The sequence below is a fragment of the Dromiciops gliroides genome, chromosome 1 (genome assembly GCF_019393635.1).
Source record: "Dromiciops gliroides isolate mDroGli1 chromosome 1, mDroGli1.pri, whole genome shotgun sequence".
NCBI lineage: Eukaryota > Metazoa > Chordata > Mammalia > Microbiotheria > Microbiotheriidae > Dromiciops > Dromiciops gliroides.
Window position 1 is genome coordinate 601834826 of NC_057861.1, and position 12626 is coordinate 601847451.

The following is a 12626-nucleotide window of genomic DNA, read 5'->3' on the forward strand; positions in this document are numbered from 1 at the left end:
TTCAAATCTGGCATCAGTCATTTGACACTTACTAGCTGTGTGACCCTGGGCATGTCACTTAACCCTTATTGCCCCACCAAAAAATAAAATGATTAAAAAGTGATTTGGCCTTTGGAAGTGCCTTTTTGGTCCTGAAAGTAAAAATTCCTGTCCCCCAAGACAGTCAAAGAAATTTAGTTTGAATAGACAGAGGTTCCCAATTATGTTAGGACAGTCTATCTCATTCTCATTAAGTATATGGCAATGATTTCAGACCACTAAAGCTCACAGAGCCTCAGAGAAGGGCTAGACTCTACACAGGGATGCTGACATGGTGTGCTGGCATGCCTATGGCCAACTAAACAGGAAGACAGCTCCAGATTCACTAACCCAGCCAAGAATTCCTTTGGCCCATTAAGTAAGAACACTACTTTTAAAAACCAACAAGAATGTGGGGGCTACACTTCCAACAGTCATAAATAAAGCACAAATTTTAGTTTATCATCGTACCTGGAATCATTTCTAATAGATTGGTTCCCCAAGGACCAGTGGGAATTCTTCCCTGATCCACAAAAACATCACTTATTGTTTTGTTCATGCACGATTCCATATATGTCCCATAAGACCATAGTCATATCTGGAATAGGTTTCCGTTCAAATAGTTGCCCAATTTCAAAAGGCCTGAAACCATAGATGTTGGTTTCTACAATTATTGGACCTTCAAGCTGAGCCATGCTTATGATAGGGAATCTGTTATCTAAGAGTCAACAGGACAAGATCTGCCAATTGATTTTATTTTTATTTATTTTTTTGTGGGGCAATGAGGGTTAAGTGACTTGCCCAGGATCACATAGCTAATAAGTGTCAAGTGTTTCAGGCTGGATTTGAACTCAAGTCCTCCTGAATCCAGGGCCAGTGCTTTATCCACTGCACCATCTAGCTTCCCCCACACACACCTCAATTGCTTAAAAAAAAAAAGTCTATGGCACCCATATGCAGTCCAGGGAAGGCAATGCTAGGGCTGGCTACTTGGCAATAATCACTTTCCCTGCCCTTTCTCTCAGGCTGTTTGGTATCTTTTCCATTCTTTTCTCTTTCCAGGCTATCTTTGATGTTCATGACAGTCTGACTTCATTTCAGCAGGGTGCAGAGACACAGAAAAGGGATTATCTTTTTGAACTCTGAGGGTAGGTGATCTGTGCAATGGTTGGAATCAAGATGATTTGCCTTTTCTTATTTTCCCTTGGTTCTATTCTGCTCAAAAAACATTAAGCCCAGGGGCAGCTAGGTGGCGCAGTGAATAAAGCACCAGCCCTGGATTCAGGAGTACCTGAGTTCAAATCTGGACTCAGATACTTGACACTTACTAGCTGTGTGACCCTGGGCAAGTCACTTAACCCCCATTGCCCCTCAAAAAAAATAATGCAGATTAAGTGTAAGAGCCTATTCTGCTTACAGGTTTGTCTGTTTGTTTTAGAGAGCCAGTTGGTATACGTCTCCAGCATATGTCTTTCTAAGAGACAGAGATGAGGAGGGAGTTCATTCTGGGCCCAGGGCATTTCGCACACATGCATGGAGATGGGCATTAACTTATCGTTCAGTTTGGGACAGGGTGGATTTCTGATAAATGTGCTTTTACTTATCTGTCACTGGTATATTATTTATGCATTTGTAAAGCCTAGAAAGCAGAATTTTGAAGTCTGGTGTAAATGAAGGCATTCAGTAGAGGGCAAAGAGGTATATGGGTGTGCTGGAAGTGGGCACTAAGGATGGCAGTGGCACGATGAAGCCTGAGCTTGCTGGGGGTGCCACTGCCACTGCCGCTGTCACTGTCACCATGGTGAAGCTGAGCCAAGAGTCCAAACAGCGGCTGCAGCATCTCTTCAGGGGCAGCCAGTTTGCCAACCCCCTCATGTTCTACCTGGGATTTAGGAGAGGTGCAGATCCCTGGATGCCTGAAGCAACAGTTCTGATCTTGCTTTGGGGATGAAAAACTATTTGAACATCTGGATTGGAAGCAATCAGTGGACATGAGAAACCCTGATGCTGTCCACTTTGGTCAGAATAAGGAAGTGAGCCAGCCTCTGAAACTCATCATTTGGGTGCCCTTGGGGTCTTACTGCTTGCTGTGTATATGGCAAAATAAATAACTTAGACCATGAAAAAAGGACAGCAGTGGCAGAAGAGGGACAGATACATCAGATGTCTAAACCCAAGTAGATAATTTAGCTCAGGGACCCATAAAGGAATAAGATGCTCTGTGGCCTCCAGGGGGAGGGGCAGAATAGAGGTGCAGTGATGGTGGAAGCCTATAGAGGACTGAAAGGCATATAGCCCTTGTACTGACTCAGAGTTCCCCACTGTGTCTTTTAAAATGTTCTCCTAGTGTGGTTGAACCAAAGATATCTGGCCCAGCCCAGTGCTGGTGGAAACTACTCCTATACCCTAAAGGTTAGCAATCCCCTTGAAATGGGGGTTGGGGCAGAAAGTGTGTGGAATTGTGGGCTGGGAGGGATGGAATGACCAGGAGATGAGCTAAACAAATATAGTGGGAAGGGTAGTGACAAAGACTCACTGCTTTCTAGTGGAATAAATGAACACTGAGGGTTAGCAACTGAAAGGAGTCAGCCACACATTATGAATTGTGCGAAAAAAATTTGAATATAACAACATAATATGGTTAGTCAAACACAATAATCAGTTTAGGTATCCTAGAGATCTGAATTTTCATCCTATTTTTAAGAGATCTGAAAGAAACAGAGCCTAGGAATCCTGCTCTGTCATGGACTGCGGGTTCTCTAAAAAATGGCCTTGGCCCTACCTAGAGGTTACCCCACCAGAAGACAGGCCCCAAGTATGGAAGGCTGATGCAGTGTGGGAATTGCCAGGAGGACTTCCATGTAACATTGGGAGCCAACCCCTCCTTCTGTTCCACCATTTTCTTTCTTTCTTTTTTTTTTTTTTTTTTTGGTGAGGCAGTTGGGGTTAAGTGACTTGCCCAGGGTCACACAGCTAGTAAGTGTCAAGTGTCTGAGGCCAGATTTGAACTCGGGTTCTCCTGAATTCAGGGCCAGTGCTCTATCCACTGTGCCACCTAGCTGCCCCTCCACCATTTCCTAATTACCACCACCACTACCACCACAAACAATATCATGAATAAACAAAGGAACTGGGTGTTTTTTAAAGGAACCCATCTGAAACTCGTGCAGATGAGGCTTTTGAAGAGCTGGCAAACTGCATTCAAACACAGTTCCCATTTGCTAGTCATGGCCAGATGGGATCCTGCTTTTACTCATTGGGAATGGGAATGATGAAGTCAGTTTCTCAGTGAAAAGGGCAACTTCAGGTGCCAGGCAGGCCTCTTCATTATTATTAATTTGTCCTCTGAAATAAGATCCTCCAAATGAAAACCTTGCAGATAACCACACAATTCACCTTAACTTGTTCTTACTTAATCTAAAAGAAAGGCTACAGCTCAGGGTCTCTGTGAAATGTGCTGGACAGTAATTGGATTTCTTGCCAAAGTTGGGAATCGGTCTGCCTGACTGCAGTTGATAACATTTCTAAGAACTGTTATTTCTATAGCGCTTTAAGGTTTGCAAAGTGCTTTATACAAATTATCTCATTTGATGGCGTTAGTCAGTGTATTGTAGTGTGTGAAAGGGTATGGCTAATCTGATAAATGTGCTAAGCTTTGTTTCTATGTGGAAGGGTCCAAAACCTTGAGCAACGTTGGGCATGAGCCAAGATGCCTGGCTTCAAGGGTCAGGTATTCTCTAGCTCAGCTTCCGATCTATTGAAGAGCCTTATTAATGGGCCAATTTGCCAACTGAGTGTGTTAATAGCCTTAGGAGGTTTCCAGGAAAGTTTCATAGGAAAAGAAAGCATTCACTATTACGTCATCCTGTCACTTTAACCGAGAGAATGAAGGAGGTAGGGGTTGTTGCTTTCCCCTCCTCCCCCCCTCAAATGCTTGCGGTTTTTTTTCCTGAAGAACTTGAACAATTTTAGATTATAAATCTTAGACTAATCAATAACATCATCTAAAATAAGATGTTTGTATACTGCTATTCAGACTTAGGGTTTCTAAATGGTTTTGCAATAAGAGGATACTTGGGTAAATAAGCCTACAGCATAATTTCATTACAATTTCCACAGATGGAGAAGGAACAATACAGAACTATTAAATGAAAGACATGGTGCTTTTCTGCCACTGGGGCACATTTCCATGTTCACAAAAGAAAAAAGAAAAAAAAAAGCAACGCTTCATTTGAATGTAGTCATTCTCTTTGCCTATGAAGCACAAGTTGTTCTCCAGTTCCATTCATACTATGAAACTTGCCCTAATGGTGTTATAAGTTTATGTGTGGATGGGCGACTGTTACCATCGGGAAGGGAAAGGAGGGAACGGGCTTACTACCCTGCTACTGGATTCAGAAGTCAGCCATGTCCTTATCTGCTCATGATATATGCTTTGTGTTCAAAATATATATGCTTTGTGTTCAAAATATTTCTTGCTAGGGGCAGCTAGGTGGCACAGTGGATAGAGCACCAGCCCTGGATTCAGGAGGACCCGAGTTCAAATCTGGCCTCAGACACTTAACACTTACTAGCTATGTGACCCTGGGCAAGTCACTTAACCCCAAATGCCTCACCAAAAAAAATAATAAAAACAAATATTTCTTGCTAGTCTGTTTGCTTGTGGGTGAACTGATTGGAATTCACGTAGAGATGAGCCAGAAGTGAGACAGATCCTGATGAGACCTGTGACCCTCTTCTTGGTGGAATCTAAACAGAAGTTATATTTGTCATTAGAAAGATCTTCCCCAACACTGAATCTGGTCCATCTGTTTTTCTTTATGAGTACTTGCATTTTTTTTGGGGGGGGGTGAGGCAATTGGGGTTAAGTGACTTGCCCAGGGTCACACAGCTAGTAAGTGTTAAGTATCTGAGGTCGGATTTGAACTCAGGTCCTCCTGAATCCATGGCCGATGCTCTATCCACTGCACCACCTAGCTGCCCCGAGTACTTGCATTATTACATTTCTTTGCATCTGCTGATGTTCCCTCCAGCACTCTGGCCTCTACATTCAGCCTCCTTGACTCCCATGATCTACAGTTTCACACCATACCTCAATCTTTCACTCTTTCACAGGGATGTTTACACCCTATATCTTTGTCACCCATAAGACTGTCTCCCTCTTGATTCTGAGCTCAGAAATTCCCTTCTGATCATTGATCCTCTCCCCCCCACCCCCCCACCCCCGCCCTCTTCCTAAGATTTCTGGTCATGCTCAGCAGAACTTGTACTACTTCTGCCCCTCCCCACTTTTCCAGTGCATTATACTTGTTCTGGGCTCACTTTCCTTTCTTTACATCCTTCCCCTGTTAAACACTGCATTTCAGCCTTGACTCCCTTGCCCCCTTTTACCACCAATCTTTTTTTTGAGGCAGTCATAATTAAGTAACTTGCCTGGGATCACACAGCTAGTGTCTAAGACTGGCTTTGAACTCAGACCCACTCCATCTTCTGATTCCAGGGCTGGTGCTCTATCCACTGAGCCACTTACTACCTACTACCACTCTTCTTGTCCTGCCAATCCCTCACTAATAACAGCTAACTCAAAGTCTTAAGAAGTATAATACATATGTTATCTTGTTTGATCGTCACAACAGTCTTATAAAGCAGGTGCTATTATCCCCATTTTACAGATGAAGAAACTGAGGCAGAGAAGATAAGTGACTTGCCCAGGGTAACACAGCTAGTAAACATATGGGGATGGGGCAAGATTAGGACTCAGTCCTTCTTGACTTCCTTCCAAGTGCTTTATCCAATCAACATAGCTACCTCTACAAATTCATATTATTTCATTTCAGTTGGGACCCCAGTGTTGCAGAGGAATAACTTTATTCTTCTTTGGTCACCTCTTCTTCTACTTCCTCAGGGGCTGTTCCAAACCCACTCCTATCTCCTCAAGCCCTAGTGTGTCCTCCACCCCGTACTATCTCAGCAGATGTACTTCCTACTTTACTGAGACAAAAAGGCAATTCACCATGAGCTCATGGCCCTCCCACACTCTATATCTCAAAGCTCCTCAAAGATACTTAAGATACTCCTGGGAGGGAGAGAATGAGGGAGGGAGGTGTGGAAATTTATTTTGATTTGGGGACCCTACCTTTAGGCTGAGATTAGAAAGCCTTAGGCCCCCAGGGTCTCTTCCCCTCCTCCTCAGCTTCAGCTGAGCCAAAAAGCCCTGTGGGCTGTACAAGACTCCAGGTCAGACAGCTGGGGGGAAAAAAGCCCCAGCTCCCTCCGACCTGAGCGGAGGGATCCAAGAGATACTGGACTTGTCCAGGCTGGGCTCTGGTGAGGCACGTGATGCTGGAGCATCCCCCCCAGCCCCAGCCCTGACTGACAGATTAGCTTGGTCTGTGGGGGCGCAGGAAGCCCTGAGATTTGAGTGGAGAGAAGAAAAGGTGTACATATATAGACCTGGGAGTTAGACAGCAAGGTGTGGGGGGGGGGGGCGGACAAGGACAGTTCGGTTCGGAAAAGGAGAGACGGGGCTGAGAAGGAACAGGGGCTGCTGACAGAGGGCGGAGAAGAGGTCAAGAGGTGGCTGGCGAGATTAGAAAGGTTGTAGCGGGGCAGACTAGAGACCGGGCTACAAGGACGAGAAGACGAGAAGGACTAGGAGTAGGGAAAAGAGAGGCCAAAGGGCAGGCTGACGGAGCAGACAGACAGAAGGTCGGTGAGAGAGAAACACAGGGGTTTCTGGCAGTAAGGAGGAGAAAAAAGTTAGAAGCAGGGGATTTACAAAGTGAAAGGGGCTTGGAGTTAGAATAAAGGACCTGAGTGCTTGAGGCAGGGCGCAGATAAGGCCCTTATTGTATTAAAAAGGTTACAGGCCTTATTACAAACCAGGGAAAGTGTAATGTGCCCTGAGGCCGGAGGCTGCTAAAACCCTTATTGTATTCAAGAAGTTTGAAGTGCAGCAGGTGGGAAAGAGACTGCAGGAAAACAGTCAGGTTGTACATTTTATTTCCCTTAATTTTCAATAGTATCTCAATAAATAAACTCTGCTTTGATTGTTTAGTTAAAAGGCTTCTTAATCCTGTGCTTATCAATTTGGGAGTGGAGCAGTGTGGTGGAACTTTATAAATGGCCCATATTAAATTAAATGCAGTCAGATAGCCAAATAGTCAAAGGTCCCCAGATTAGTCCTCCAGTCAGATTAGCCCCCCAAAATCAGGCCCAATCATCAAAAATATTTCTACAGGGGCAGCTAGATGGCGCAGTAGATAGAGCACCGGCCCTGGATTCAGGAGTACCTGAGTTCAAATCTGACCTCAGACACTTAACACTTACTAGCTGTATGACCCTGGGCAAGTCACTTAACCCCAATTGCCTTACTAAAAAACAAAACAAAACAAAACAAAAATATTTCTACAGAGGGAAGAAGGAAGGAAAGAAGGAAGGCTATATTTGGCCATCCCCTAAAACTATCATCTTATATCTCACCTCCCTTTTACCACCAATTTCCTAGAAAAAAAGAATTGTCCAGATGATTTCCATTTTCTTCTAATTTCTCCTGTTTTCTTCTGATCTGACTTCTTACTCCACCATTCCACTGAAATTGCACACTCCAATCCAAGGATCCAGACGATTTCCTAATCGCTAGATCCTGTGGCCTTTTCTTGGTCCTCATCCTTCTTGACCTCTTTGCAGTTTTTGAACAAATACTCCACCTGCACTCTCTCCCTCTCTCCCCCTCCCCATGTTCCCCCCTCCCCTCTCTCATTTTTAAAAATCTCTGTGATACTGTTATTCCTAGTTGTCTTTTCTCTGATTGCTTTTTCTCAATCTTCTGGATTTCCATCCATTGCCTCTCCCCTTAGCTTAGGTATTCCCTAGGGGACCATTTTTGGCCCTTTTCTCCTTCCCCTACATAGACTGCCTTGGGGAGTTCTCAGAATCCATAAGTAATTGTGTCTTCTCTATGCAGAATGACTCAAATCTATAAATCCTCCATTAATCTTGCTCCCGAATTCCAGTCCCACTCCATCTGTGCAGAGACATCTCCATATGGATGTCCCCTAAGCATCTCAAACTCAAAGCAGGAGTCATTGTTTTCTTCTATAAATCTTCTCTAAACTTAACTTTTTCTGTTAAGTGAATCACCACCCTTTTAGTCATACAGGTTTGTAACTTCAGGGTATGCTTTGATTCTCCCTTGTGCACCGCTGTTGGTTGTTGTTGTTCAGTTTTTTCAGTCATATCCAACTCTTTGTGGTCCCACTTAGGGTCACATTTGGGATTTTCTTGGCAAGGATACTAGAATGGTTTGTTGTTTCCTTCTCCAGCTCATTTTATAGATGAGGAAACTGAGGGCAGAGTTAAGTGACTTGTCCAGGGTGACACACCTAGTAAATGTTTGAGGCCAGATCTGAACTCAGGAAGGTGAGCCTTTCTGATTTCAGGTCCAGCACTCTATCTACTGTCCCACCTAGCTGCCTTTCTGTAACTTCATATATCACAACTTACTTAAACCTTCCCCAATCAGTGGGAATCTATTTTGTTTCCATTTCTTTACTACCACAAAAAAATATCGCTGTGTGGGACAGCTAGGTGGTGCAGTGGATAGAGCACCGGCCCTAGAGTCAGGAGTACCTGAGTTCAAATCCGGCCTCAGACACTTAACACTTACTAGCTGTGTAACCCTGGGCAAGTCACTTAACCCCAATTGCCTCACTAAAATAAAAAAAAATATCGCTGTGTATCTGGCATCTTTCTTTTTGTCTTTGGCCTCTGGGTGTAGGTCCAGAAGTGAGATCTCTGGGTCAGAAATTATGGACATTTTAGGAATTTTTTTTAGTGTATTCCCAAATTGCCTTCCAAAATGCCAATACTTCCATTTTAGAGAAAATGAAACAGAGAGGCAAAATGAGCTGTCCAAAGCTATTCAGGTGGCAAATAGCAGCGCCAAGAATTGAAATATAATCTTCTGACTATCTTCCATACCCATTGTTTCACCCTCAGTGGGTTTTTTTGTGGTTTTGGTTTTTTTGGGGTTTTTTGGTGAGGCAGTTGGGGTTAAGTGACTTGCCCAAGGTTACACAGCTAGTTAAGTGTCAAGTGTCTGAACCTGGATTTGAACTCAGGTCCTCCTGAATTCAGGGCCAGTGCTCTATCTACTGCGCCACCTAGCTGCCCCACGCTCAGTGTTCTTAAAAATATATATATGTGTGTGTGTGTATTTAAAAATTTTTAATTATCACCTTCTCAACAAACACAAATATTTTTGTTTGTATGAAAATATATTTTGAAACCTGGATAGTTTTAGTCACTACTCATTTCATACTACAATCCCCACTGGTCCATAGTGAATCTATTTGCTCTAAATAACTGTGAGTTCTTAATTTGTAAGTACATCTAAGCCAAATGGGATATTTGAGTGTTAACAACCTGCCCATCATGTTACAGGAAATTCTGTTATAATGAAGGCTATGGAAACAAAATTCCTTTAATAGCAGCACTGATATAACCCAACTGATCACCAGCTTCTTTCTGCACTACTTATGCAGTAGGGAAGCTATATTCTTTCTAAAACATCTTAATCTACTCCTTGCCTTAGTAAGCAGGGTACAAAAAAAAAATAACGGAATCTTTCTTTGATGATTCAGCATCGTATATAGCCCGGGAGAGTCATCTATCTGAGCATTCCTCGCCATTGTTGACTATTATGGATATTAAGGCAGAAGACAGATTAGGCAACTCTCCATTTCTGCTCTTAATTCTGTCCCCTGTTTCTTCCAGATCTGGCTTGTTCATCAGTCATACCCTCTCTCTCATCTTCAATTTCTCCCTATCTACTGGCTCCTTGCTCCCTGCCTACAGGCATGCTTATATTGTCCTTATTTTTCAATACTTTTTCTCTGATACTACAATCCCCCCTCACCCTCCCTCCCACCTATTGTCCTTGTTATGTGAGTTGGATGGGAGTATAGCCCATGGAATATGCATGGTGATTTATGGGCCTGCAAAAGTAGAACATCCATTGAGTTCCTAGGGGACAAATGTGGAATAATGTTGAAAGGTTTGGTGTATTAAGATGACACAGCAAACCCTGGGTACCGTGATGATTAAAGGATGGGGGTGGAGAGAGGCTACATCAACGAGAACTGGTCACTGTCCTAGGAAGAATCATGTTGATGGTGACTTTAAAAGGAGAAACCCTACCCTCTGGCTTTCTCTCTTCCTTCCTGTCCCTGCAATGTGTGTGATATTTAGCTCCCTAGGTGTGCATTTCTTGTTCAGGGAGACTTTCCCTGGGAGGGATGGAATTCTGATACCACCAGCCACCCCATACTCTTGGATATCTTTTCCTTCCTTGACTTTCATGAAATTGTTCTAGTTTTTTTCCTTACCAGTCTGACTGCTCCTTCCCAATCTCTTCTGTTTTCTTCTTGCCCCTTTAGTGTGGGTCTTCACCAAAGTTACATCTTAGATCCCCTTATCTTCTTTTCCTCTCTCTATATTCTTTCCCTTGGTATTCTCCTCTGGTCCCATTGGTTTAGTTGGGGCAGCTTGGTAGTGCAGGGGATGGAGCACTGGACCTGAGTTAAAATCTCATCTCACACACTTACTGGCTGTGTGACCCTGGGCAAGTCACTTAACCCCAATTGTCTTAAACATTCAGGGCCACCTCCAGTTATCCTGATGTATATATCTCGCTACTGGAACCAGATGGCTCTAGAGGAGAGAGTAAGGTTGGTGACTTTGCACTTACTTAAATTCAATTCACTGCAAGTCATGACATCACCAATGTCATAGTGATGTGGTCCTCTTCGAGAATGAAGGACAAATGACAAAACAACAATTGTTTAGTTATCACCTCCATGTAGATGACTGTAAAGTCTTCATATCCAGTCCTAATCTTTACCCTGGTCTCCAGTTCAATATCTAGGACCTTTGTGGTAAAAAGCATTATCTGCCTTGTAGCTATAGGCTCATTTTTCTTTTTTTTTTCCTTTTTTTTTTCTTCTTTTTTTGCAGGCAATAGGGGGTTAAGTGACTTGCCCAGGGTCACACAGCTAGTAACTGTCAAGTGTCTGAGGCCAGATTTGAACTCAGGTACTCCTGAATCCAGGGCCGGTGCTTTAACCACTGCGCCATCTAGCTGCCCCCCTCGTTTTTCTTTAAAAGATACTGAAACCAGGGGGCAGCTGGGTGGCGCAGTGGATAGAGCATAGGCCCTGGATTCAGGAGGACCTGAGTTCAAATCCTGCCTCAGACACAACACTTACTAGCTGTGTGACCCTGGGCAAGTCACTTAACCCTCATTGCCCTGCAAAAAAAAAAAAAAGATACTGAAACCATTTTTTGAGACAGAGAATTAAGACTCAGGCCAATACTGTAGCTTTCTTGTAACCTAAGTACGAAAAGCCAACCCTTGAGGAGGTAGCTGGTCTTCCCTCAGGCTCCTAACCAGCAGACCAACATAGAAGTAGGGAAGCTACAACCTAGTTAATTAATAACATATCCTTTCCCTACTATGGCTAACATTTCTCCCTGATGTCATCTTTACTTGAGTCACATATCCCCCAACTTCATTTTAATATAACCCTCCTCCAATCATGTCAACCAATTCGTTTTGACTGTTGTTAACCAACTGGATTTGATTGCTATGTAATGGACCTCCTACAGTTAGAAGGGTATATAAACTGAGACCCTCTTCACCATTTGGGGTCTTTGGTCTGAGAGAGATGGCCACACACCTTGTTTGATTAATATCCCACTGGCCATATTAATAAGATGATTAAATTACCCAGATACCATGTCTCTCATTGCTTTAATCATCACAACTCTGATGACTCTGGAGGAGAGGGCGAGGCTGATGACTTTGCACAGCCCTGCCTCACTTAAATCCAATTTGCTTGCAGGTCAAGACACTACCCTCCTGATGTCATTGGTTCTCTTCCAGGAGGAAGGATGAACGGCAACTGACATCCTCCTCTCTTCTCTCCAATGTGTTCTTCACAAAATTGCGAAAATAGTCTTCCTAATCCATAGATCATACCATGGCACCCTTCTGGTCAAAGACAGCCACCATTTCCCCAAGAAGGAATTTCTCTGTGGCTTGTCCATGCAACCGGATAGTATGGGCTGGACAATAACCAATTTCCATCTCTTTGGTTTCACATGTGTAGATGGTTAGGCTAAACCCTTTTTGATGGATTATGGATTTCATTGAAGAGGCTCTACAATGGCCTGAGGCTTGATGAAATCAACACATCCACAGACAGAGGCCTTTAGATCAACATCCATGAGGAGCCCTTCTTCAACTCTGACTCTAAACTGGGTATCTTTCATGATAGTGGCAAGCATATCTGACAAGTATAGCTCCCCATTTTGTGGCTCCCTTGATATTATATTAATGATTAATTATTAATGGTGGTCACCATATTTGGAATCTTGGATGAATCTGACAAGTGCACAGGAGATAGTTTATCGGGCTCAGAGAAATTCTAACCCAGCATTTTACTCTACCATATCCAGTGGTTTTTTTGTTTTTTAGTGAGGCAATTGGGGTTAAGTGACTTGCCCAGGGTCACACAGCTAGTAAGTGTTAAGTGTCTGAGGTTGGA

General features: G+C 43.4%; 2 protein-coding genes across 2 annotated transcripts in view; one reads left to right on the top strand and one right to left on the bottom strand.

Annotated features, from left to right (window-relative positions):
* The window catches only part of DNAI1 (dynein axonemal intermediate chain 1), a 285479-nt gene that overhangs the window by 201937 nt on the left and 70916 nt on the right, over window positions 1-12626 (bottom strand). The gene's annotated exons all lie outside the window — the stretch shown is intronic.
* On the top strand, window positions 1817-1969 carry LOC122742993 (mitochondrial import receptor subunit TOM7 homolog). Its single transcript, XM_043987613.1, has one exon. It carries the CDS (start codon window positions 1817-1819, stop codon window positions 1967-1969), a length of 153 nt encoding a protein of 50 aa, XP_043843548.1.

Excerpts from the sequence above, each read along its gene's own strand:
- LOC122742993 (XM_043987613.1), top strand. The coding sequence starts at position 1,817 with ATGGTGAAGCTGAGCCAAGAGTCCAAACAGCGGCTGCAGCATCTCTTC.